This window comes from Myotis davidii, unplaced genomic scaffold (assembly GCF_000327345.1).
Source record: "Myotis davidii unplaced genomic scaffold, ASM32734v1 scaffold93, whole genome shotgun sequence".
NCBI lineage: Eukaryota > Metazoa > Chordata > Mammalia > Chiroptera > Vespertilionidae > Myotis > Myotis davidii.
The window spans coordinates 1,051,543-1,076,774 of record NW_006292095.1 but is presented as its reverse complement, the minus strand read 5'-3'; the positions used below and the strand labels follow the sequence as shown (position 1 = coordinate 1,076,774).

Here is a 25,232-nt window from a genome sequence, read left to right as displayed (position 1 = left end):
TATAATATTCTTAAATTATATATTTATTTTTACAACAATATAATTCATATAAATTACATATAAAAAGATAAAACAAGCTTTGAAAGCAGCCTAAAAACACAAAGTTGTAATGTTTGATGACATATAATACAATCATTAAGAGTTATACATATGCAAATTGTGTAGAATCATGGAAATTTATTTGTTAAATAATAAAACAGTAGAATGCAAGATGTAATATATGCTTTGTATTTGTTAATTATGTGAAAAATCTACCTGTGAATAAAGGTTGTATAATTCCATAACAATACATACTTACATAGGCAAATTTTATCTCAATTATTGAAATTTTAAAAAAAATTTCATAAGTATGAAAGAAAGTCATCTCAGGATCTTCAGTTGGATGTTCATGTCCTCAAAACCAGCTGACTTCCCAGCACCTCCGACCGCGCTCATGCTTTTATTTTGTAGTGCTTGCCCCAGCTTCTGGGGAATGTTTCTGGGAGTGGAGAAGCTGGGAAACCCAGCACGTGGGCACCTGTGGCTGTGAGCACTCAGCACACCTCCATCCTGCAACTCAACAACACACTGGAAGAGAAGGAAGTCTGTAGGTTTGTACCTGCTTTGCTGTGACCTACTGCAGTCTGTTTTCTCCCTGCTTTTCTTCTTATTTGGTTTTTAGCTTTTTCTTCCTTCAAAATATTTTCCTTTATCTTTCCTGGTCTGCACCCAGGGATGCCTGTCACTCTGCTTTCATTACTTCACCAAAATCCAGCTCTTTTTCCCCTGATCTAACCATTTTTCTTAATTTTACCTAATCTTTATAGGCTGAAGTACAAATTTGGTGAATTTGGAAACTATTCTCTCTTGGTCAAGCATGTCCATAATGGAGTCAACGAAACTGCTTGTGACCTAGTCGTTAATAAGAATCCAGTCGACAGTAACCTTCGTATGTATACACTCTTTGTTGACTTTTTAAACTTTGCATTTTCAAGCGTTTTAGTTTTTGAGTACTGTTTGCAATACTTTGCAATTTAAAACCTGGATTATAGGTTATCTGTCTCAGAGTTATGGTATATTTGAAATGTACTTATTGTGTCATTGGTATTTAAAGTACCAAGAAGATTATGTGACATATAAAAAAATTATATGGTATATCACCACAGTCTCATAGTTTAATTATGAAGCATAAATAAGACAAAAAAGTTTGCCCTGACCGGTTTGGCTCAGTGGATAGAGCGTCGGCTTGTGGACTGAAGGGTCCCGGGTTCAATTCCAGTCAAGGGCATGTACCTAGGTTGTGGACACATCCCCAGTAAGAGGTGTGCAGGAGGCAGCTGATCGATGTTTTTCTCTCATCGATGTTTCTAACTCTCTGTCTGTAAAAAATCAATAAAATATATTTGTAAAAAAATTAATGCACTGGAAAGAAACTAGAAATAGAGCAATCGACTGTCAAGTATCTTTCCTCGTTTGTGTGTGTCTTACGTTGGGAGTCCAGAGGTCCCCTTGGGTTAGGAAGGGGCCATTCATTCTGTAATAACTCCACTGAAGAATATGTTACTCTGAGCCTTCCACTAGAACTAGATAATGCAGTAAGTCCTAGGGCATTAGTATGTGCTGTGCACAGGGAGCCATTGAAGCCTGTGGGTCATGTCAAAGGATGTAAGAGCCGGTATGAAAGGGCCAATGTGGCCCTAACCGGTTTGGCTCAGTGGATAGAGCGTCGGCCTGCGGACTCAAGGGTCCCAGGTTCGATTCCGGTCAAGGGCATGTACTTTGGTTGCGGGCACATCCCCAGTGGGGAGTGTGCAGGAGGCAGCTGATCGATGTTTCTAACTCTCTATCCCTCTCCCTTCCTCTCTGTAAAAAAATCAATAAAATATATTTTAAAAAAAAGAGAAAGGGCCAATGTGGGACAATTTAAGTACTAAAAAGAATAATAAATGTAATCAATGGAAACACATTGAATATACAAAACCCAATGAGTTCACTGTGAAACTCAAAAGAGCAAAGGCCCTCTCCCCAAACTAAAACAAAACCAGGTTGCAGGGCACCTGAAGGTAACTAATGTGACTTAAAATTGTCAGTTGAAAGGAAGGATTGAAGCCTGTATCCTGTTTTTCCTATTTCAACTATATTTTAGGATAATTACATAGTCCTAGATCATGAGGGTAAATTCTTTAGAGAAGAGTTCCAGTTACTATAGGGCAGGATAGCAGAATATTTTGCAATCCCTAATGAAATAATTGCTTTAGGAATAAATCATGAGTGGGTGATACCATCCAATGAAACGGGGACTTAACCAGGGAGGGGTCAGGCTTCCACAGGCTGAACACAGCGTCGGCACAGGGTCAGTCTCAGGTATTCAGAGTACAGTGGGAAGAATACCACCTGTGAAGCATTCTTCCCCAAGACGGTGACCTTTTTAGTCAAGCCTTTACAGCTGCTTTCCCATGTACAGAACATTTGGAGGGTAGAAGACCTGGGACATGGGACATACTCACAGATGACAGCTGACCTGGTGTTTGAACCAAGTCAATGGCTGCTTGTGATGAAATGAGACTTAAGAGACAACACAAGCCAATGCAAGATTTGAACCTCGTTTGGATCCAGATTTGAACCCGCTAGCTACAGAAAACGGGAATTATTGCTAATTTTGTATGACACTGTGGTTATATCACAAAAGGTGCATTTTAAAGCAACTTTTAATTCTGAAATAGTTTTAGACTTCTAGAAACAGTGCACAAAAGAGTTCCCATATACCTTGTACCCGGTTTTTCCTAAACCCCTAAAGCAGTGGTTCTCAACCTTCTGGCCCTTTAAATACAGTTCCTCATGTTGTGACCCAACCATAAAATTATTTTCGTTGCTACTTCATAACTGTAATGTTGCTACTGTTAGGAATCGTAATGTAAATATTTGATATGCATGATGGTCTTAGGCGACCCCTGTGAAAGGGTCGTTCGACCACCAAAGGGGTCGCGACCCACAGGTTGAGAACCACTGCCCTAAAGTATATCATCATAGTACAGAGATCCCATGTACGATTATTGAAACCAGGAACTTAACGTTGGTACAGTGCTGCCTTCTCATCACATACTTTTCCTTTTTCTCCTGTTGTTCCTTCTAATTTTTTTTTTTTCTGGTCCAGGATCCAATCCAGGATCCCACAGTGCATTTGAATGTGAGGCTCCTCCTGTAATCTAGGACAGTTCTTTGTCTTTCATGACCTTGACACTTTTGAAGAGGACTGACCAGTTTGTTAATTGGGTTTATTTGCTGTTCTCTCAGGATGAGGTTGTGCATTTTCGGTAGATTATTGTGGAAGTGATGTGCTCTTCTCAGTGGATCATGTCAGGAGCTGCATGATGCTGATGCATCTTTTCCGAGACCGTAGCCTTAGAGAGAGAACTGAGATGGAGGGGCGTGGTGGGTGTCTGGGATTTGCTTTAAAACACTTCAGGCCAAAAAGAGAGAGGGGAGAGTGGTAATACATAAAGCAAGAGTGACAGTATTTTGATAATTCTAGAATTTAGGTGATGGGTGTGCGTGGGTTTATTGTACAATTCTCCGTATTTTTGTGTAGTTTGGTATTTTTCATAATGAAAATTAGCACTCCCCTTACGAAGTGTTCTCAGTTGTTTATAGGAAATCTAGCGTAACAATATCGGCTTTGCCTTCATTTGTTGTGATTTTTATTTTTTTGCATTTTTTCATTTACAGATTAAATGTAATAATGTGACCACTTTGATTCTTCTGATGACATTTTTGGTAATAACATGCTTTCTGTTATTTTTATAGCTGTGTGTATTGCGTTCCTTGTTGGTCTGGCGGTCATCATTGCTGTGTGCTTTCTAAGGTTCTTGTTGAGGTAAGCACCACTGGGGAAAGCAGTAGTATTCTTTGATGAAAGGAATGCTTACTGTGTCCACCATGCCCCTTCCAGCCCTAGGACTAGGGATTCAGTGTAGCATAAGAGATGATCCCTGACTTCAGTGAAATGATAGCCTAGTTCTATTGGGTCTTGGCCTTCAGTCCTCCCAAATGGCTGAAAAAGTAGAAGCAAATGCTTGAGGAATAATTTCCTGAAAGAGTCTCACATCCTGCTTTATGATGAGTAGAGGTGGTGATGAGTGTAGGAGGTGGTTTCCACAGTGGACTTTTCTTCCTTCCCTCTGGCTCTGAACCCTGGGGCCACCCCTCTAATCCAGTTTCCCTGGGCATCTGGCAGCAGAGATGGAGGACGGGGTGTGGTACCTCCGGACCCCAGCAGGGACTCCTTCCCTTTGTTGGGTTAGCAGTTTGAGAGGAAATTCTTCATCGAGTAACAGCGATTCTGGTGAGAGTGAATTAATAGACTGGAAAAGAAAAAGAAAGTAAAGTAGATCCAGGCCTGGCAAATCGTCTTTCAAAGGAAAGTTCCTGTATGTTTTAAAAGGAATAAGATCGATTTTTCCTGCACTCAGCCTGTTAGGGTCTCAGGAAGGACCACAGGGTTTTATTGGTGAGCTGTATGCAAATTGGAAGAAAGAGAACCTGGCCTTTAAGGTTGCTCACTCCGGGAGCCCTGCAACTTTAGGGCTTTTATGCACTTTGACCCACTGCCTTTGTGCATCCCAGAAATAACTCCTGCAGGGGAAACCTGACTGTATGTAGGGGTAACAGGATGACTTGCTTGCTACTCAGAAGCAAGTGTGGAATCTACCTGCTTTTTAGGGACAGAGTATGATCCTAGCGGGGGGAGGGGGCGGGGGGGGGGAGGTTCATTTCTTTGAATTAAGGTATCATCTTGTCAGTCTTTGGATATGATGCAAATACTGTTCCAGTTTGTTAGGATTTTCTTCATGTGGTGCTTTTCATGTGAATGTATCTATTGCACCACTTTCTAAAGTAATTGGTAACTGATCTCAAGCTCTGGCAAAGGGAGAAGGTACCACCTCACTCCACTGGGAATTGAAACTCTGCTTTGCAGGAGTGTCTGCCTTTGCAGCCTGCAGGCAGAGTGCAGTGATTGGCAAAGCAAGATCCCTGTCCTTGCCCTGTCTCTCCCCAGCATGCCCATGAAAGTCTGGGGAAGTTCAGGTTCGTCTGAACCAGAAAAAGTAGTAAGAATACAGCTTCTCTCTTTTCACTTGGAGAACAAGCATGTACAACAATTTTTAAAAGTTCAATTTTAAAATATTTTAACTTCTCTTTTTCACCCTTCCTTAGATGTCTCTATTTTAATATTTTTCATGTAACAGTGATGTTATCAGTTCTGAGTAAACTAGAAATAGGAGTTGAGTTGTGGAGAAAACAAGAGAAGAGATTAAAAATATATTCAGCCCTAGCCAGTTTGCTCAGTGGATAGAGCATCGGCCTGCAGACCAAAGGTTCCCGGGTTCGATTCCAGTCAAGGGCACATACCTTGGTTGCAGGCCCCTCCCAAGCCTGGGCCCTGGTCAGGGCTCACGCAGGAGGCAACCAATTGATGCGTTTCTCTCACATTCAGTGTTTCTCTCTGTCTTTCCCTCTCTCTTCCACTCTCCCTGAAAATCAATGGAAAAATATCCTCTGATGAGGACTAACAACAACAACATAAATAGATTCACTGACTATATAGATCATGCGTGATACTAATTTAAACAATTATACTGTAAGGAAAAACTTATGAGATTGAGAAATTGCACTGGCCATTTGATAATATTAAGGAATTATTGATAATATTTTAAAATGCAATAAAGGTACTACAGTTACATTTAAAAATTGAAAAGTTTTTATTGTTTGGAGGTATATACTGAAGTGTTTATGGATGAAATGATATGATGTTTGGGATTCTTTAAAATAAAAGGGGTATTGTGTGGGAGTGTGGAGGAAGTAAGACCGACATGTGTAGTTGCAGCTAGGAGGTTGGTCTATGAGACTTATTATACTAGTTCCTCTGCTTCTGCATATGCCTGAAACTTTCCACAATAAAAAAAAAAGAGAGAGAGAAAGAAAGTAAAAGGAAAAAAAAATCCTATGTATTGGACAATTCAAATGTACAAAGTTTATGTAAAATGAGTTTTTCTCATTTTAAAGAAAAGCCAGTTAATATATTTATCTTTTGTTAATCATGTAAATCAGTTTAATATATCTGGATATCTTTTTGAACAAAAGTACTCTTCTAGAAAATAAGAACCCAATATACTAACTATTTGAATTACTCCAAAGTTACTTTCAAGCTTTCTCAGTGTGCAAATATGCATTTCAGTTCAGTTGTAGCTGAGTCTGTGTAATGGGTTTTTGCTTTTTGTTTTTAACAGTTTAGATTTGTATTTCTTTGAATAGACAGAGGCCACATTCTTGTTATTTTTAATAGCTGTATCTCACCCTGTTACACAGCTGTCATATACTGTGTAACAGGGTCATTTCTCTATTGAGTGTGCTTGTTTGAAATTTTTTGCTATTCTTATTTTAATGATATGATGCATTATTAATAAGAATTCTTATTAGCATTATTAGTAGTATTAATAAGAATTCTAGCCACAGGGAATAATAACCTCAATAAACCCTCACAACAACTCTATTACTATTTCTGTTGATGAGAAAATTATGCTATAAGAATCAAGCATTTAAAATACAGTTGCTATAAACTTTGATTTGCACTTTTGTTTCTTTAAAAATTTTAAATGTGTAATTCTTTGACTTGTATGGAATTTGAACTTAATTTTCATTTTAATCAATTAATATGCTATCCAGCCATTTTGAAATTCTGCCAAAGAACACAAAAGAACTGTGCCTTCTATTTATTTACAGTTTGGATGACTTTAATAACTGGATTTCTAAAGCAATAAATTCCCGGGAAACCGATCGTCTCATCAACTCCGTGAGTTATTAGAATGCATCATGTGTGATGTGGGTGGTTTTGTTCGTTTGGAATTTACAGTTTCCTCTTTAATCATCTGTAGTATCCGGTTTAGTTCATCTTATTTACGTTGTGGAAGGCCAGATCACGTGTCCTGTATTCTTAATAAAGAGCAGCTTCTCTCAGCTCTGTGAGGGCACTGTCTCCTCTGCTTCTTCCCTGAGGTTGGGCCCTGGGCTGCCTCGCGATGTTTCGCTCTGCAGGCCGTGCTGTTGAATCAGTCCAGTTACAAAGAGAGTCACTGAACACCAGAGACACCAGTGTTGATTCTGTGAATGCCAAGGCCTCCTGAGATGAGCAAGCATATTGCTGTGCTGATAAATTCATTATGGACATATGGATGCCCCTGTGTGGACATTCTTGCTTGTATGTTTGCACAGATGCACTTATGGACCAGTTCTTCGTGGTCGTGTATCAGCATGGGCAGTGCAAGCTCAGCAAAAGGCTCAAAACCAAATGATGGAAAAACTAAACCTCCAGATGGGATCCTTACAAAAGCAACTTGAAGTACTGTTCAGAACAACGATCTTTAGCTGTCCACATGGTTCACTTCTCCCTAAGCAATGGGAAAAGGAAATTTACTCCCTAGCATCATGAATCACTGGTCCGTCTCCCCTTTTTTCTGAAGGAGCTGGGCTCTCCAAGCAGGGCAGGCCTGTTCGGTGACGATGCCCAACCGGAAGTATGGCGTCTGTCTGCGGTGCCTCCGCGCCTCCGCTGCGTGGACACGTTCCGGGGGTACGTGGCTCCCTTGTAGCACTGTGGGCACAGGTAGTCTCAGGTTACATGTTACACATAAACACACTTTATGTTAAAAGTATTTCATATTTCTTTTTGTTTTCTAGTTTTTTTTCTGTTTGTTTTTTTTATTGCTTAAAGTATTACAAACTGTATTACATATGTCTCCTTTTCCCCCACTTACCCTAAGTGCCTCATATGAATGAAATCATATAGTGTTTGTCCTTCATTGACTGGCTTATTTCACTTAGCATAATTTCATATTTCTTTTACTGTCTAGGCTAGAAAGGATTTCTTGCTATAAAAGAAAAGCAGCAGCCATAGCCGGTTTGGCTCAGTGGATAGAGTGTCAACCTGCGGACTGAAGGGTCTCGGGTTCAGTTCCAGTCAAGGGCACGTACCTTAGTTGCAGATTCCCCGGCCCTGGTCGGGGTGTGTACAGGAGGCAACTAGTTGATGTGTCTCTCTCACATTGATGTTTCTCTGTCTCTCCCTCTCTCTTCTACTCTCTCCAAAAGTCAATGGAAAAATGTCCTCAGGTGAAGATTAACCAAAAAAAAAAGTGAGAAAAGCAGCAGCCTCTCCTTCCTGGGAAGCTTTGGTTGTCAGTGTCTGTGAGCTGGCGAGGAGTAGTGGGGCAGGACCAGAGCCAGTTGCCACTGGTGTGTAGATTCTGCTGAGTTAAGGTCATTTGCATTTGGGCAAGTAGCTGTACGTGGGGCCCCCACATCCACATGCACCCCCATGCCCGGTCAGTCACTTGACAGATGAGAAGACACGGTAGTTTCGAAACGAAACACCAGCACCCCAAGGAGTTGTCCTCTAGCCACCTTCACTGCTGTCCTTCACCGCCACTAGCAAAACAGCTAGAATGTCAGGCCCTTTTTATAACAAACCCACAGCATCATATGGTAAATTGTTACCTATAATAATAAAAGTATAATATGCTAATTAGACCGGATGTCCTTCTGGACAACCTTCCGGATGAAGCCAAAGCTGGGGCTGCAACCATGGGATGGAGGAAGCTGCCGTGGCTGCGAGGGAGGGATCTAGGCAGCCACCGCGGCTGCGCCGTCCTACTCTTGCATGAATTTCATGCATCAGGCCTCTAGTTGTTTTATAGTTCTGGTAGAAGAATGAACGCCAGGACCAAACTCTGAAAATAAAGTATAAAAGTGTAGACCTGAAAACAAATATCTAGGTATCAGGTCTTCCATTTCTACTCACCAAGGTCTCTCACTCTCCAGTGATAACCTTAGAATCCTGTCCCAGCATCACCAGAGCTCTGAGTGCTCCTGGTGTGTAATGTGAAGCCAGGAATAATAACAAAAATGATGATAGTAGTAACAATTGCTAACAGTTTTGCGTTCTTACCAAGTGCTGAGACTGTTCTAACATGTCTTAATTTATTCCCTTTACAACCCGATGAGGCATACATGTTTAATATGCCTGTTTCACAGATGGAGAAGTTGAGCCACAGGGTTAAGTAACTTGCCCAAGGTCACTCAGAAGGACTGAGACAGCCAGGATTTGATCCTTAGCAGTTGAGTTCCAGGGTCCCCATAAATGATCACATTAACATATTAAAGTCTTTGTTGCCTGCATTCTATAGAATTCGAATCAAACAATAGCCTATCCAGAATCAACGTTATTGTATTAATTTTTCTTTTTGATTCTCATCGCCACTTTTGGAGATGAAACGTTCACAGGTAGACAGGAACTAACATTCACTAAGGGCCTAAAATTGCCCAGCACTGGTTAGGTGCTATCAGGAACATTCGTCTTAAAGAGTCCCAGCGTTTCCTATGTGGGGTAGGTTCCCTCTTACAGAGAAGCACATGGAGGTGCCTGTGAGAGTCTTGCCCAAGGTCTTTTGACCCAGAAGAGAGAAGCACCTAAGATTTGAACCTTCAAGTCTGGCTACAGTGACTGTGAACCTGAGACGCCTGAATGAGTGGCACAGCATTGAGAGATTGGGAATGTTTGGCTTTGCTTTCAGGTTACACAGTTGACTGTCAATCTGAATTTTTCTTAAGGCTTCATCTTGTTAGAAATGTTGGCAACAGCGGGACCTTGGTGGAGGGTCCTGACAATCCTTCCTCTCTTGCTATGCGCCCTCTGGTGTCTTGACTGCGCCTGTGTTTGTAAGTGTGTCTCTGGCCATCGGCCGTTCCTTGTCACATGTGCCGGCCCTGACTGTGTGCTCCTTCTTGCTTCACAGGCTAGCGCTCATCCTCATGGTCTTCGTTAATTACGGAGGAGGAAAATACTGGTACTTCAAACATGCGAGTTGGAATGGTATGTTATTTCCTAAAGGTAGCGTCGCTGAAGTGGGACCCCTTCAAAGAACTGTGGGCAGGAGGGCCACCCAGCGTCCCCCCAGGAGCCAGAGATGAGGCCCCAGCAGGCTCTGCCCCCGTAGAATGACTCTAGGTTATTTTGTCGTTCTGTCTTTTGTGTTCTGTGGCTCCGTGATGCCTCACTGTGATAACACGGAGACTCCACGGTCTCAGCTGTGGGACTCAGAGGCTCTGCAGTCGTTAAGAACTTAGTTGTAGCCCTGGCCGGTTTGGCTCAGTGGACAGAGCATCAGCCCGAGGACTGAAAGCTCCTGCTTTCAATTCCAGTCAAAGGCACGTACCTCGGTTGCAGGTTTGATCCCCACCCTGGTCGGAGTGCATGTGAGAGGCAACCAGTCTGTGTGTGTCTCTCACATTGATGTTTCTCTCTCTGTCTCTCCCTCTCCCTTCCATTCGCTCTAAAAATCAATAGAAAAATATCCTCAGGTGAGGATTAACAAAAAGAAAAAGTAACTCAGTTGTAAATGATCCTTGTCATGTTCTAGGTATGCCTTTCAGTGGAGCCATGCACATACCTTCGGAGACTCCTGGTCCTCCGAGGGTGCCATTGACCTGCAGTTGGTCTGAGTGGTGCTGAGCGATGGCTGTGCATGGGCCTTGGCGGTTGGTTTAAGAATGGGTTTAGAGTAGCACGGCTTAAGGATAACAGACGTGTCCACAGCTGCTAGTCTGGTTCTCCCGGGCCCAGTCATGTTCCTAGGCAAGGCTGGAGGCCCAGGGACAGGTTGCAGGGTCCCCGGGGAGGGCCTGTGTGTTCCTTCACAGTGTTTTCCTTTTAAATTTGGGAAGTATTCTCACTCTAGATCCCCTTTCCTTACCCCTCCATGTTGGTGTTTCCCTGCAGGACTGACAGTGGCTGACCTTGTGTTCCCATGGTGAGTTCATCTGCCACCAGCTCTCCCGCAGGTCATCTCCGGGTTTTCCTTTTCAGCTGTCGTGGGAGCCTTTCTTGAGACCAGCCTTGAGTTCTGGGCCACAGGCCTGTGTCACTCACAGGCCTCTGCTGTGACGAGGTCCTTCCAAATGTCGTGGTACTGGACAGTTCTTACACTTCGCATGCGTAGTGCTCATCTGAGACGTGTGCATATAAAAGACGAGTGTGAGTGTGGACACAATGTACTGTACGAGGTCCTGGAATCTTGTAGGAAATGACAAATGCCACTAATCCTGAAAATAAGTATAAAAATCATTCCTAAAAGTAACGCTGTATATTAGTTAGTATCAGGGAACTCTGGTAAGTCTGTAACAGGTCAATGATATTCTAAAGTAAAATTTGGAATAACAGTGGAGAACTAAACACTGCCTTTACTCCTCTGTGGCTGCTAACTTTGTTGGGGGACCCTGACCTCCTATACAAGGAAGAACCTATGTCTTTGCTGTGACACCTTGAGCTCCATCATTAGGAAGTGGTCCTGCGTGTTGGTTTAAGTCTTTGGTCCCTTGTGTTTCGTCACTAATATTAAGTCGGGGCTTTTGGGGTAAGGAGGTTGGGGGTTTTTTTTGTGTTTTGTTTTGTTTTTTTAGCCAGATTACTTTTACAAGCCCACAGACCTAATTATTTACGTATATTCTCTGTGAGGGTCCCTACAGAAAAGCGGCTTGCTGTGTGCAGTCAGAGCAAACTCATCTCTGTAACCCTTCTCCAAATAGAGAAATTGCTATTCTGATTTTTTTAAAAGAGGTAATTTAGTATGGTAAAAGAAAGGAAAGAAAAGAGATGCGTGGTTCAGACAAAATCAGAAAAGAAAAAAAAATAAAGCTTTCATTTTTCTTCCAGGAGCAAGAGTGAGTTAGAAATGATTGAAGTGTGTGGTTTGTTTCTCAAGGACCGGAGGGCATGCTAGTGAATGCTGAGCTGATTGGATTACAGCATCTCCGTCCTTGTTTCTCTCTGATGATTACACGGGACAGTTGTTCTTGAAAATTGCACTTAGTGCTGAAGAATCTCCCCGAGGACAGGGCTCCAGGGCGCACAAACCTGACAGCCTAGCAGGGCTGCGTTCTATGTTTCCTCCGCTATTAACCCAATGTCATTTCAGTAATTGGCTACTTTTTAAAAATCATGTGTAGCTTCTCTTATGTAACAGGTTATAAAATATTATGATATGTTACAATTTTTTTTGTATATATAGACCAAAACATTAGAAATGGCCATCTAGTAATAGCTGGGTTTTTTTTTTCTTAGGTTTGTATTTATTATGGGATCTTCAATTTTTCTATCAATGACTTCCATACTGCAGCGGGGATGTTCAAAATTCAGGCTGCTGGGGAAAGTTGCGTGGAGGAGTTTCCTGTTAATCTGCATAGGAATTGTCATTGTGAACCCCAATTATTGCCTTGGTCCATGTAAGTATATCCCCCCCTCTGTTCGTATATATGCAGGTTGAAATATGGAAACTACACAGTATAATTCAAAAGAAGTGTAATCTCTCCATCTCAGGTACTTACGAAAAGAACAGTTATTAGAAAAGTATACATGATGCTTGTATAACGTTGGGCACTATTGTTATCCTATTGGATTCTAGACCTGGGCCACCCGAACCCAAAGAAAGTGTGAGAGATGGGAGCGCTTTCTTCAGATGATCGAAGTGCAGAGCGGGGCCAAGTGGGGCCCCGACCAGGTCCCCTGTTTGTCAGACCCTGCCCTCCTGCCACTTTGCTTTCAGTAACTTTCATAATAAGGCTGTTGTGTGGTGGTTCAAAAATTCACCTTTGTCACCTGCCACCTGTGTGCCGTCTGGGTTGCTGGGAAGGCATGACACCTTCGTCATTGTCTTAGGGGTGTGAGGGAGATAGGAAAAATGAAGGAAGGATGTAGGTCCTTTGTTTGGGACCCAGTATCAGAATAGAGGAAGGTGCTAGTCATTGTCCTCCTGGGGCAGTAGCAAAAGTGGACACAAATAGCTGCACACTAGCCAGATGAACCCCCCAGTCAATGACCACTAAGACTAGGCATTAGGAGGAGGTAGAGGTCACTTCTAGTTGGGGTCACAAGGGAAGGTGTCACAGAAAAGTTGACTCGTGGATCTCCAGAGGCGGGCCACTGCTCGCAGGATACATTATAGGTTCATTACAGGGTTCCACTCTTCTAGTGAAACATCCCGGTGGCCTGTAGGGCAGGGAGAGTCCGTCGGTGGATTGTGAGTTGAATCCATAGTCTCATAAGGAAGGCCCAGGAGATGCACTTCAAGGCTAAGGGTAATTCCTGCTTCATCCCCACCCCCGAGGCACACACTTCTGTTCTCATCCCAGTCCCCCAGCGGGCCAGCTTCCTGCTGTGAGTGTGAGCATGTCTGCTGACCACATGGAGTATTTCCGCCTCCGAGAGCTTAAAGAGGACGCACTCAGGTGCAATGTAGGTGTGTCTTCCCCCTTAGGAGAAAGTAATGCCTTGGGGTGAGATGAGAGATGCTGACTAACCTCTCCCAAACTTGGGCCTCCTGCAGTGTCGTGGGATAAGGTGCGGATCCCTGGCGTGCTCCAGCGGCTGGGGGTGACCTACTTCGTGGTGGCCGTGCTAGAGCTCCTCTTTGCCAAGCCTGTGCCTGAAAGCTGTGTCTCGGTGAGAAACCCTGTTTTTTAAAAGAGGGGGAAAATGTCTGGTTTCTAGAACTTTCTTTAGTTCTGAGTGCAGTACTTCAGTAGATTCTTTGATGCTGTTAGTCAAATATATTCTTTTTTACTTCAATTAGTTATTTTTATTTAGTCTTTATATCAGCCATTTTAAAGTTAATTTTTAAAGAGAGAGAGCAAGGTAGAGAGAGAAACATCGATTTGTTGTTCTGCTTATTTATGCATTCATTGGTTGCTTCTTATATGTACTCTGAATGGAGAATGAATCCGCAATCTTGGCGTAATGGGACCTCGTTCTAACCAACTGAGCTACCCAGCCAGAGCTATCAGTCAGGTGCTTTTGGGAGGGTTTTTATGTTCATAAACACATGAGATCTACCTTCTTAACACATTTTTAAGTGTCCAATAACCAAAGGTATTTGGATGGTGTTAAAATAATATCACCATCACCTAGATTGCTGGCTCAGTCTCTTTTAATTTCCTTGTGGTATAAGATATATATAATATACAATAGGCCCGGTGCATGGATTCATGCATGAGTGGGGTCCCTCAGCGTGGCCTGTGGAGATCAGGCCGAAATCGGCTCTCTGACACCCCCCGAGGGGTCCTGGATTGCAAGAGGGCGCAGACCAGGGCCTCTAGTATGCATATAAGATCTTTGGTTAATCTCTTCTTGCCCCCCGCCCCCCCTTCCTCTCTTCACTCTTCACTCTGGGATTCATCAGTCAGTTCCATGTTTCCACGTCTGTGGTTTCTGCTCCTGCATTGAGTGTCTGCCCTTGGTGGTCAGTGCATATCATAACTACCAGCTGGCAGTTGCTTAGGCTTTTATATAGCCGGTAGCTTAGGCTTTTATATATACATATAGACATATAATATATGTATATTACATATATATATTTTAAAATATTTTATTGATTTCAGAGAGGAAGGGAGGAGGAGAGAGATAGAAACATCAATGATGAGAGAGAATCACTGATCTGCTGCCTCTTGCATGCCCCACACTGGGGATTGAGCCCGCAACCCGGGCCTGGGCCCCAACCGGGAATTGAACCGTGACCTCCAGGTTCTTAGGTCAGTGCTCAACCACTGAGCCACGCTGGCTGGGCTATATTTATTTTGAGTTGTATTACATTTCAGTATCTATACAAAAGGCTGCAAAGGTTCAACGTGGAGGGGAAAATGCCAAGCTAGCGTGTGGGATGATGACAGTATGTCCTTGGCTGTTTCTTTGTTGTAAGAAGTATTCAGGTCGCTTCTTCTGTGATTACTTTCTGTCTTGCTATAAATTGCTGAGTTGACCAAGGTGACAGCTATTTCTTTTTCCCTAAGGGAGGACATATTTCACAAACCATAAAGCTCACGTGTTTGATGTATACAACTTAGTGGTATTCAGAGTTGTGCACTTATCACCACTATCTCGTTCTAGAACATTTTCACTGTCCCCCCAAAAACCCTGCACTCACTACTAGTCCCTCACAAGTCCTTAGGCAACCCCTAATCTACTTTCTGTCCCTATCGATTTGCCAGTTTGGGATGTTTCATGTCAGTGGGATTATACAGTAGGTGGCTTTTTGTGTCTGGCTTTTTTCACTCAGCGTAATGTCTTCAGGGTTCATCCATGCTGTGCCATGTGTTAGTCCTGGATTCCTTGGTGACTAGTGCTCCATTTTGTGGTTGAACCACATTTTGTATCATTCATCATTTGATGGATATTTGATTTGTTTCCACGTTTTGGCTATTATGCATTTTAACGGCGCTGTGTACATTTGTAGACAAGTTTTTGTGTGAACATCTGTTTTCAATTCTCTTTGGTTATAGGATTGGAATTGTCCACTGATTCCTTTGTAACTAATGTTTTACTGTGGTTCTTCATAGAGAGGAAACATCCAGGTCACGCAATACCTATGAGATAAACATGCATGTGTTTTTGCATTACTACAATGAAGGCCAAGAGAAGGATCAGAGGGAATTTCCCACACGCTTGCATGTTACTTCCTGTTGGTGCTACTTGCATTCAGCTTGTGTTTTTATGCCTCACTCAGGAGAGAAGGTGCTCTTGTCTTCAGGACATCACATCCAGCTGGCCCCAATGGCTCGTCATCTTGATGCTGGAGAGCGTTTGGCTGGCCTTGACATTCTTCCTTCCTGTTCCCGGATGCCCCACGTAAGTGACCCCGTGTAGGTCATCCCTTGGTGCTTGTCATTTTCTGCCTCGTCAGACCTTTGGGGCTCTATCTTCAGATTCCCCAAGTCCAAGGAATCCCTTTCGCTCTTTCTTCTCCGTTGAGGCCACTGTATGTTGGGAGAAGAGCTTGGTGTGTGTCCAGAGGAGTGTCCCTGGGAAATTTTTTCAGGGTCAGTTTGAATGGAAGTTGCGGAGCCTTAACGTGGGAGGCAGTCCAGTTGAAAGAGCATTGGTCAGAGGGTCTGGCGCCAGAGGGGTTCCTGGCTGGTACACGTGTGCGGCTCTTTGTTGGGCTGAGTGCACAGCCAGTATGTACTCTTATCCCTCTAGGGCAGGGATCCTCAAACTTTTTTTAAACAGGGGGCCAGTTCACTGTCCCTCAGACCGTTGGAGGGCCGGACTATAGTTTAAAAAAAAACTATGAACAAATTCCTATGCACACTGCACATATCTTATTTTGAAGTAAACAAAACGGGAACAAATACAATATTTGTATTTGCATGTGGCCCGTGGGCTGTAGTTTGAGGACCCCTGCTCTGGAGTCTTGTCAGTAAGCACGTGTTCTCACTCCCCAGCGGCTACCTTGGGCCTGGTGGCATCGGAGATCTGGGGAAGTACCCGAATTGCACTGGAGGAGCTGCTGGCTACATTGACCGCTTGCTTCTGGGAGACGATCACATTTATCAGCATCCTTCCTCGAATGTGAGTAGCACGGGTTTGCACTTGGAACTGGACGTGTAGGCGCTCAGGAGGGAAGGAAGGTAGAAAGGGCTGGCCAACTTGCAGTTGTGTCCATTTCATAAACTAGGATGGGGACTAATTTTTATTTGAAAAGATGACTAACTTTAGGGACTTGAGTGTTCATGATGGGGCTGTAGGGCAACATTACTTTAGATTTCAACGTGAGCCTACATAGTATCAGACGCGTAGCCTAGTGCTTTTCTGTGGGTCCCAGGTCGGATTCACGAGCAGGGAGTTTGCAGGCAGTCCGGTGGGACCCACGCCTGCTGCGGAATGAAGGGCTGAGGGAGCAGTTGAAATGCATCCCGGTCCCACGAAGGCCTCAGCTGATCTCCTGGCGGCAGGGTGGGCTGGGGTAGCCCTCAGAGGTGTTCTGAATTGAGGGGAAGGATCTGGCCCTATACCCCGGTGGGATGTGCACTTCCCCCAGCAGGGGGGTCTGACTCCTGGAGAGGCGGCTCTCTTCAGTCTAGGACAGATCCAGAGAGGCACTTGGCTGAGAGCTATTGGCACTAACACTGGCAGCAGCTGGGCAGGAAGGCTTCAGTCCTGCCAGGTGGGGGAGGGGAATCTGGTGGCACCTGCAGCATCCGCTACACTGGGCATTTCCAAATTTCTGTCATTCCTACAACAACTTACTGTATAATAAAATAACACAGATAGGTGTGTTAAATGTTATTTGTCCTAAAAGAAGATAGGACGCTATTGATGTTACAACAGGGTTGACCAAAAAGAATAATCTTGGAAATTGTTTGACACTAGTTAGGGGTGTGTCGTGTCGCTGAGCCACCTGAAGTTGAGGTGGTGGTGCTGGCCCATGGCTGGTCCTTGGTCTCTCTGTCCCTTCTGAAGTGTCAGTCACATGCACTGTCTTGGCCAGAGGTGTTATTCTTACAATCCCCGCAAGTTGGCAGTGCATTCTGCATAAAAATGAAGCATATTAAATGTTGGAGTGTATTGGAGCTTATATTTAGTCTATGAGTTGTGTACATTTTCGTGGCCAGGGAGCGAATGCTGCCTCCTTGTTCTGTTTTGTGCAGGTGCTGTATCACACCACGGTGGCCTACGACCCCGAAGGCATCCTAGGGACCATCAACTCCATTGTGATGGCATTTTTAGGAGTTCAGGTATGTGTCCATTTCATTAGGAAACATTTTTTCCTGACAGTTTGGGGTTACTGACTCATTACTAATTAAAAAACTGTTTCATTAAAGCCATTGGAAGCACATCCTCTTCTGTGTATTACAGGTCTAAACATGTTTGTATTGGACAAATTGTCAAAACTAGAAGCTGCTAAAATTCAGCACATTCAAATAATTGGGTATAATGTCTATATTGTCCAAAGAGGTTCTTACTATTCACACGGCTTACCTTAGAAACGAGGCACAGCTGTTTCTGGTAGAAGATTCCACTGGACTGTGCAGAGAACTTGGTACTGGTGATGCGGGGACGTCACTGTGACACTTTTCACACTTCTCTGTGTCCACGCTACCTGGTTTCAGGTTATGCGTATTTTTTTTTTAAATATATTTTATTGATTTTTCACAGAGAGGAAAGGAGAGAGATAGAGAGTTAGAAACATCGATGAGAGAGAAACATCGATCAGCTGCCTCCTGCACATCTCCCACTGGGGATGTGCCCGCAACCCAGGTACATGCCCTTGACCGGAATCGAACCTGGGACCCTTCAGTCCGCAGGCCGACACTCTATCCACTGAGCCAAACCGGTCCCGGCCAGGTTATGCGTATTTTATGACCAAGTCAGTACAGGGTATTCTTGGTTTGTCTCCCATGTGAAAATTCTGAACAGTCCGGCCTTTTCTTCCTAAAGTTGCTCCTCACTAGTATTTGAAGTTGTTATTTGAGGGGCGCTAGCTGGGAGAAGAAAAATGTGCAGAGCAGAGCAAATGAAACTCCGTGTGATGATGAGAATGTTCTCTATGTGAGCTCTCCGTGTGGCTACTGAGTACTGAACTGTGGCTAGTGTGACTAAGGGGCTGAATTTTATTTTATTAGTTTTATTTGTTTGTTTATTATTTTTACTGATTTCAGAGAGGAAGGAAGAGGGAGGGTGATAGAAACATCAATGATGAGCGAGAATCATTGATCGGCTGCCTCCTGCACACCCCCTACTGGGGATCGAACCCACAAAGCGGGCATGTGCCCTTGACTGGAATTGAACCTGGGACACTTCAGTCTGCAGGCCGATGCTCTGTCCACTGAGCCAAACCAGCTAGGGCTGCTTATTTATTCTTTTAAATAATTTTTTATTGATTGATTTTAGAGAGAGAGAGGAAGAAAAGAGAGAAAGAGAGAAACATTGGTTTGTTGTTCCACTTATTTATGCATTCATTGGTTGATTATTATATGTGCCCTGACCAGGGATCGAACCTGCAACTTTGGCGTATTGGAACAATGCTATAACCAACTGAGCTACCTGGCCAGGGCTAAGGGGCTGAATTTTAAATTTTATTTAATTTTTAAAGCTATTTCTATGGATTATTTATTTATTTATTTATTTAGAGAGGAAGTGAGAAGGAGAGAGAGAGAAACATTGATGGGAGAGTGACACATCGATCGGCTCCCTCCTGCATGCCCCCTACTGGGGATCAAGCTGAAACCTGGGCATATACCCTGACCAGGAATCAAACTGGCAACCTTTTGGTGCACAGAACAATGCCCAACCAACTGACCCACACTGGCCAGGGTTAAATTTTAATTAAATTAAATTTTAAGTAGTCACCTCTGGCTCCTGGCCCTTGTATTGGACAGTGCAGGTCGAAAGCATATACAATTTGGTGATTAAATAATTTCATATTTAGAAATGCTGCCTTAGCTCCATAGCACTTTGTAGTTTACCTTGTGCTTTCATTTAATCCCCGTGCATGCTTTCTAGCTAAGTCTGCGCCTGCGGGAGCAGCGTAGGGCTTGAGTGCAGACCTGGTGAGCGCTGCCAGGGTTTGCACCCAGCCTGCCCGAGGTAGCTGGGTAGCCTCAGCACGTTATTTGACCCCTCTGTGCTTCACTAGCACCTACTTCATAAAGGTGTTGAGTGGATTAAATAACTTAATTCATGTAAAGTTCTGAGAACATAACATTTGGCTATTATTATAAATAGCACTTTCTTAGAGTTCGATATTTTCCGAAATTAGTTCCTAATTTGAGGGGATTTTTATGCAAAGTTCAGATTTTACTGTGTTTAAAATGTTCTCTGCCTCCAGTTCCACCTTGTCCCTGTCCCTCCTCCACGCCAGACTGGGCCATCTGGCAGACCTAGGGGGGAAGGCCAGTGCCTGTCAGTGAGACCTACAAGTCCACCTGCCTGTCACCTTCGTGCCCTGCGGCACCTGAGGGCTGGTGGGCTTTCTCCCCGTTTTGACCTGCTTCTGGGCGTGCTGTTCCAGTCGGCCTGAATGCTCTTCCTGCTTTGCACTCGTAGCTTCATCTCTATGGCACTTCCTCTCTAATGTCTTCCTCCCACAAGTGGTCCTAGGTGCCGCTCAGTCTCCACCAGGCAAGGGCGGGGGTAACACGCCTTTCCTCTGTAATCCCAGCGCCTAGCAGCGTGCCGGGCAGAGGGGTCAGTGGAGTGGTTAAGATGATGGATGGATGTGAAATCGGAATATACCTTCGGCGATTCTCTGGGTCAGACTGTGTTTTCTTCTCCAGGCAGGAAAAATACTCTTGTATTACAAGGATCAGACCAAAGACATCCTGATCAGATTCACTGCCTGGTGGTGTTTTCTAGTGAGTAACAACGTTCCTCCCTAAAACTCCTTTTCTTCACGCATACATATTTAAATTAAAAAATGTTTAGCAACACTTGTGTATCAGCTGTCACCACATCGCAACAGGTAGCATTCTTTCTTTTTTTAAAATCCTCACTCGAGGATACGTTTTTATTGATTTGAGAGAGAGAGAGAGAGAGAGAGAGAGAGAGAGAGACACATCAATGTGAGAGAAACATTAATTGGTTGCCTCCCATTCCCGCCTCCACTGGGGACCAGCCCGCAACCTTCTGGCACGTGGTTTGACGATCCAGCCAACGGAGCCACCTGGCCAGGGCAGCATTCTTCAGTTGAATAACTGAGAGGAACAAATCTTTCCACCTAAATTCTCAGGTTATTTTTTTAAGGAAACTGTCTTTATAAAGAAGTCAGCACTGGCCATCAGCAGCCAGCCAGGAATGCATGAGGAAACAGAACCAAGGTACGGGCCTTGGTGGGAACCGTACCAGGAAGACCAGGCACATGCTTACACGTTTCCAGATACCAGCTTCCAGGTTGACAGGGGACAGAGGAGTGTAAGGTCGACGGTGCATGTCACCCCTGACCTTGCAGTCATGGTTCCTCTCAGGATTCATTCCGATTTATCACTTAGTTTACCTTCAATTCAGAGGAATGATGAAAGCATATTTTTAGAGAATTTTTTTTTTAAAAAAGGAGACATAGGTACTACTCTTTGTAATACTTTAAGCAATAAGACAAAATTTTAAAAAATAGAGAATATTTTTAGTTCTGCAGCTTAAAAATAGTTTTCCAGCTAAAAGAATAAGATATGACACAAATTCAGCCCTCCCTAATTAGTTATGTAAGTAAAATTCTTCAGTTTTGACACACAATTGTTTTGTGAGGTAATAGAAAAAACCTTTATCATCTCTCTCCCTCATTATAGGGGCTTATTTCTGTTGTTCTGACAAAAGTTTCTGAAAACGAAGGCTTTATTCCAGTGAACAAGAATCTCTGGTAGGTACAGAAAAGTGTCACGTCAGTGTTGATGACGGGCGCTGCTCGTGTCGACGTGCTCTCAGGAGCCCCGAAACCCCTCGCTTACCTCCCCCAGGTCCATTTCGTACGTCACTACGCTGAGCTCCTTTGCCTTCTTCCTCCTGCTCATCCTGTACCCCATCGTGGACGTGAAGGGCCTGTGGACAGGAGCCCCATTCTATTACCCAGGTAAGTCCCCCCTGACCCTAACAGAGTTGCTGTAGTGACCACCTGGACTGGCCCAGAGACCAGCGGAGTGTACCCACAGGGGGACCTCGAGCCCCAGCCCGGTGGTATGTCCCCAAGCTGCAGGTTGGGAGAGGAAGCAGCAGGGGCCACGCAGGCCCAGGCCACACAGGACATCCCTGGCCTGTCTCAAAGCAGTCCACCCAGTTTACCTACTTAGATCTGTTTGGCACTTCTTCAGGCAACGATTTGGGGCATATCATCTAGTTTCCAATGCTTCAGAAATGGGGCATTCTTTCTTAATGTAAACGCACTGCCTTACAGATGATACAGGAGAAATATCAAGAGATGATACCAAGAGATAAACAGAATGGTTAAAATGCAGTTCTGCCTGGAGACCGATAGGCCCAATAACCTCAGTGACTCATTTCTTCCCTCTGATTCTAGTAATAGTTGCTTTCTTTGGACCTCCCGTTTTCTGTGAGAAAATAGGAGTTAAAATTTTGGCTTTCCTTTCAGATTTAGTATTCAGGAATCACCCTGTTATGAAATGAAGACTTTCTAATAATTTTTTATATAATTTACGCTTAAGTATCTAAGATGTGCATCACTTACTTTTGGCAGTAGCCAGTAATATCAGTGCGTGCTTTTGTTTTTTTCACTGAACTAAAATCAAATTTCACGAATTAAGTTAGATGAGCCCGGCTGGCGTGGCTCATTGGTGGAGCATCAACCTATGAACCAGGAGGTTATGGTTCAATTCCCTGTCAGGGCACATGCCTAGGTGTGGGCCTGATCCCCAATGGGGGGGCGTGCAGGAGGCAGCCAATCTGATTCTCTCTCATCATTGACGTTTCTATCTCTCTCTCTCCCTTCCTCTCTGAAATCAATACAAATACATATTTTTTAAAGAAGAGAGTTAAATAGATGAGTGGCAGGAACACATGACCATCTGTCTCTGTCCTTCAGGAATGAATTCCATCCTGGTGTACGTGGGCCACGAGGTGTTCAAGAACTACTTCCCCTTCCAGTGGAGGCTGCAGGACAACCAGTCGCACAAAGAGCACCTCATCCAGAACATCGTGGCCACGGCTCTCTGGGTGCTCATCGCCTACATTCTCTACAGAAAGAAGGTTTTTTGGAAAATCTGATCGTTCCACCTGATGTGTGTTGCTGGCGGACTCTATTAAAGGGAACCATTAATGATAAAATCGATAGGGTGTGTATTTCCAGATGATTGGGGATGAGGCTGATGTTCTCGGGCTGGTTGACTGTGATAGGGCTCGTCAGAGCTCTGCCTGCGTATTTGCAGCTTAAATGTTCGGAACGTAATGGTCTTTTTTCTCCATCTTCTCTGTACGCGGATGGATTTGGAACTCTATTCCAAGGATTTCTCGGAGAGCTTTTCACAAGGGAATTACCCTGGGCATTTGCTTCCGTGACGGGTAAAACCATCTAAGGTCTGATGCTCCCTGGTCTTGTTCTGCACACCGCCTTTCCGTGTACACACATGCCCACCAGCGCCACCATTTCTGTCGGCTGACCCTATGGCTGATGGAATGTGATGTGTGGTTTAATTGTGTGTGTGTGTGGAGTATAGCGAAATAACTTTAAGAAAGGGTAATTTCCCTTTCAGGTCTGCAAGGCGTTGGTGGGTCCAAAAAATAGGCCTTCCTGTCAGAAGCCATTTCCTCTTTGTCATACTTGAAAAAAAGTTAAATGTGGGTGTGTTATTCTCAGCCACTCTCGCTTCATTATCTACTTACGTACCTATCTTCTGGCTGTCACCTCTCTGCCCACCTGTGCGTGTCTCTGTGTGACTAGACGGAAGCTGGCGCCCAGGGACAAGGCTGTGGGGGAGGAGAGCGCTGTCTTACGTGTGGCTCCGGCTTTGCCATCTTTGCCACATCAGATGGCAAGTCCCCTGGCCTGTCTGAGTCTCGGTTTCCTCATCTGTGAAATGAGGGAGGGAGCGATGACCTCTCAGGTCCTCAGTGAGGTGGGGTACATCGATAGCTTTTCTGAAATCCTTAGAAAAATAATTTTATTACAGAAAAACTCTTCAAAATAAGTGACAATGACAAGTTTAGAAAACTCTCATTAGAGTCAGTCTTTTCAGAACGACCCTCCACAGTGGAGGCACCTTTCCTGCGTGGAATCAAAACTGCAGAAGTCGTTTCTCGGGAGCGAGGCGGGGAGGGCACACAAAGAGAAACAGCACTGTTCCTGTGATGCATCATCATACTTAGGAATTTTCTGTGAGAATTCCACGTGTAAGGGAAATGCGACCGTAGCTTGGACTCTAGAGCATCCTCTGTGGCAGGGCGGGGCCCGCTCAGCGCTGCTTCCACTGTCACCACTGCATGGACGACTGCCTAGTCTGTGCTCCAGCTCAGACCCCTGCCCCAACCTTGCGACTGCTCATGAGCCCCTCCACCTGCATGTCTGCCAGCATCCGGGCTCACCTCTTCCCTCCTTTCTTGTCCCAAATTCAAACCTTTTCCTCTTTGGATTTTCCTAGCTCTGTGAATGGATCGTTCTCATCTCTAGGTATAAAACTGCTGCCATCTTTCACCCCGCCCCCTCCGTTATCCCTGCTTCTTCCGTATTTAGTCATTGCCAAGTCTTCCCAATTCTGTCTCCATCTTCCCCTGTGCCTTCTTCATGCTCATGGTCACTCCCTATGGCTCTAGTCCAGACTCTGCTTCTTTTTATACTGGCCTCCTTGCCTCAGTCCCTCCTAACAGAGAGTCGTGCCCATTGTCACTAGATGAAGCTGATTGAAGCTGGGCTCAGAGCACATCACCTCCTTATAAAAGCTTCCATTGACCTTGATACAGCTTTGCCGGGCAGACATAACTGTCCTCAGTTGAGCTCAACACATCTTTCCAGCTTCCCGTCCCCACCCCCCGATGCCCACCCTACTTATTCCAACCGCACTGGACCCCTCTGCCTCCCTCACTTAGCCAGGACCTCCTGCTTCCGTTTCTGATCATAGTCTTCCTGGATTACTTTTTCCTCTTAATTTTCTCCTATCTACATTTTTTAAAATTAAATTTATTGAGGTGACTGAATTGCGTCCAGCATGGCCAGGGGTGAACCTGAGGAGAGAGGCGGTGAAGGATTAAAGAAGACAGACAAGAGCATACAGTTGGTACCAGGTGGATCACTGTGCCTGCGTGAGGAAACGGTGACACAGCCTGTAGGCCGAGTCTTTATTTTATAGTCAAATCACACAAAGCAAAACAAGGGCAAGATGTTTACAATGTTCTTGCAAATTTCAAATCTGTTTCTTTCCTGTTGTTGACATTCTCTGAACTCTCTCAAGCCTTGTTTTGGCAGCACTTGCTGCACCCCCACAGCCCACATCCCTTAGCTACCTAGGGTCCGACTATAAGGTCCAGCTTACAACCATAGCCTTTGGGCTGTAATTGTGCTGGGAGGGCTTTGCTCTCTAAGCTGGGACTTGTATGTGGCTTTGCCACAAGTCAGTCCGAGGCTTGATCCTGTCTGAATGCTGTAGCTGCTATCCCCAGGTGACATCGGTTAATATGATCATATAGGTTTCAGGTGTGGGTTTCTATGTTATCAGATCTATGCATTGTACTGTGTGCCCACCACCCAAAGTCAAATCGTCTTCTGTCATCATATATTAGGACTCCCTTAAACTCCCCCTTCCCTCTGGTAACCACCACACTGCTGTTTGTGCTCAGGAGTGCCCATTTTATTTGCCCTGTGTGAGTGAAATCATATGGTTCTTAGCTTTTTCTGCCTGACTTGTTTCACTTAGCATAATATTCTCAAGGTCCATCC

General features: G+C 44.3%; 1 protein-coding gene across 1 annotated transcript in view; it reads left to right on the top strand.

Annotated features, from left to right (window-relative positions):
* Nucleotides 1–22,634, top strand: part of HGSNAT (heparan-alpha-glucosaminide N-acetyltransferase) — a 25,306-nt gene extending 2,672 nt beyond the window's left edge. The window contains exons 2-17 of the mRNA XM_015565176.1: nt 451–590; nt 807–928; nt 3,784–3,853; nt 6,760–6,829; nt 7,497–7,606; nt 9,828–9,904; nt 10,811–10,841; nt 12,152–12,312; nt 13,413–13,528; nt 15,585–15,706; nt 16,303–16,429; nt 17,509–17,595; nt 20,137–20,214; nt 21,142–21,212; nt 21,310–21,422; nt 22,389–22,634. Of these exons, the coding sequence (XP_015420662.1) occupies nt 451–590; nt 807–928; nt 3,784–3,853; nt 6,760–6,829; nt 7,497–7,606; nt 9,828–9,904; nt 10,811–10,841; nt 12,152–12,312; nt 13,413–13,528; nt 15,585–15,706; nt 16,303–16,429; nt 17,509–17,595; nt 20,137–20,214; nt 21,142–21,212; nt 21,310–21,422; nt 22,389–22,570 (1,677 nt within the window). The 3' untranslated portion in view covers nt 22,571–22,634. The remainder of the gene's footprint in view (nt 1–450; nt 591–806; nt 929–3,783; nt 3,854–6,759; nt 6,830–7,496; nt 7,607–9,827; nt 9,905–10,810; nt 10,842–12,151; nt 12,313–13,412; nt 13,529–15,584; nt 15,707–16,302; nt 16,430–17,508; nt 17,596–20,136; nt 20,215–21,141; nt 21,213–21,309; nt 21,423–22,388) is intronic.
* Nucleotides 22,635–25,232: the final 2,598 nt, after the last annotated feature.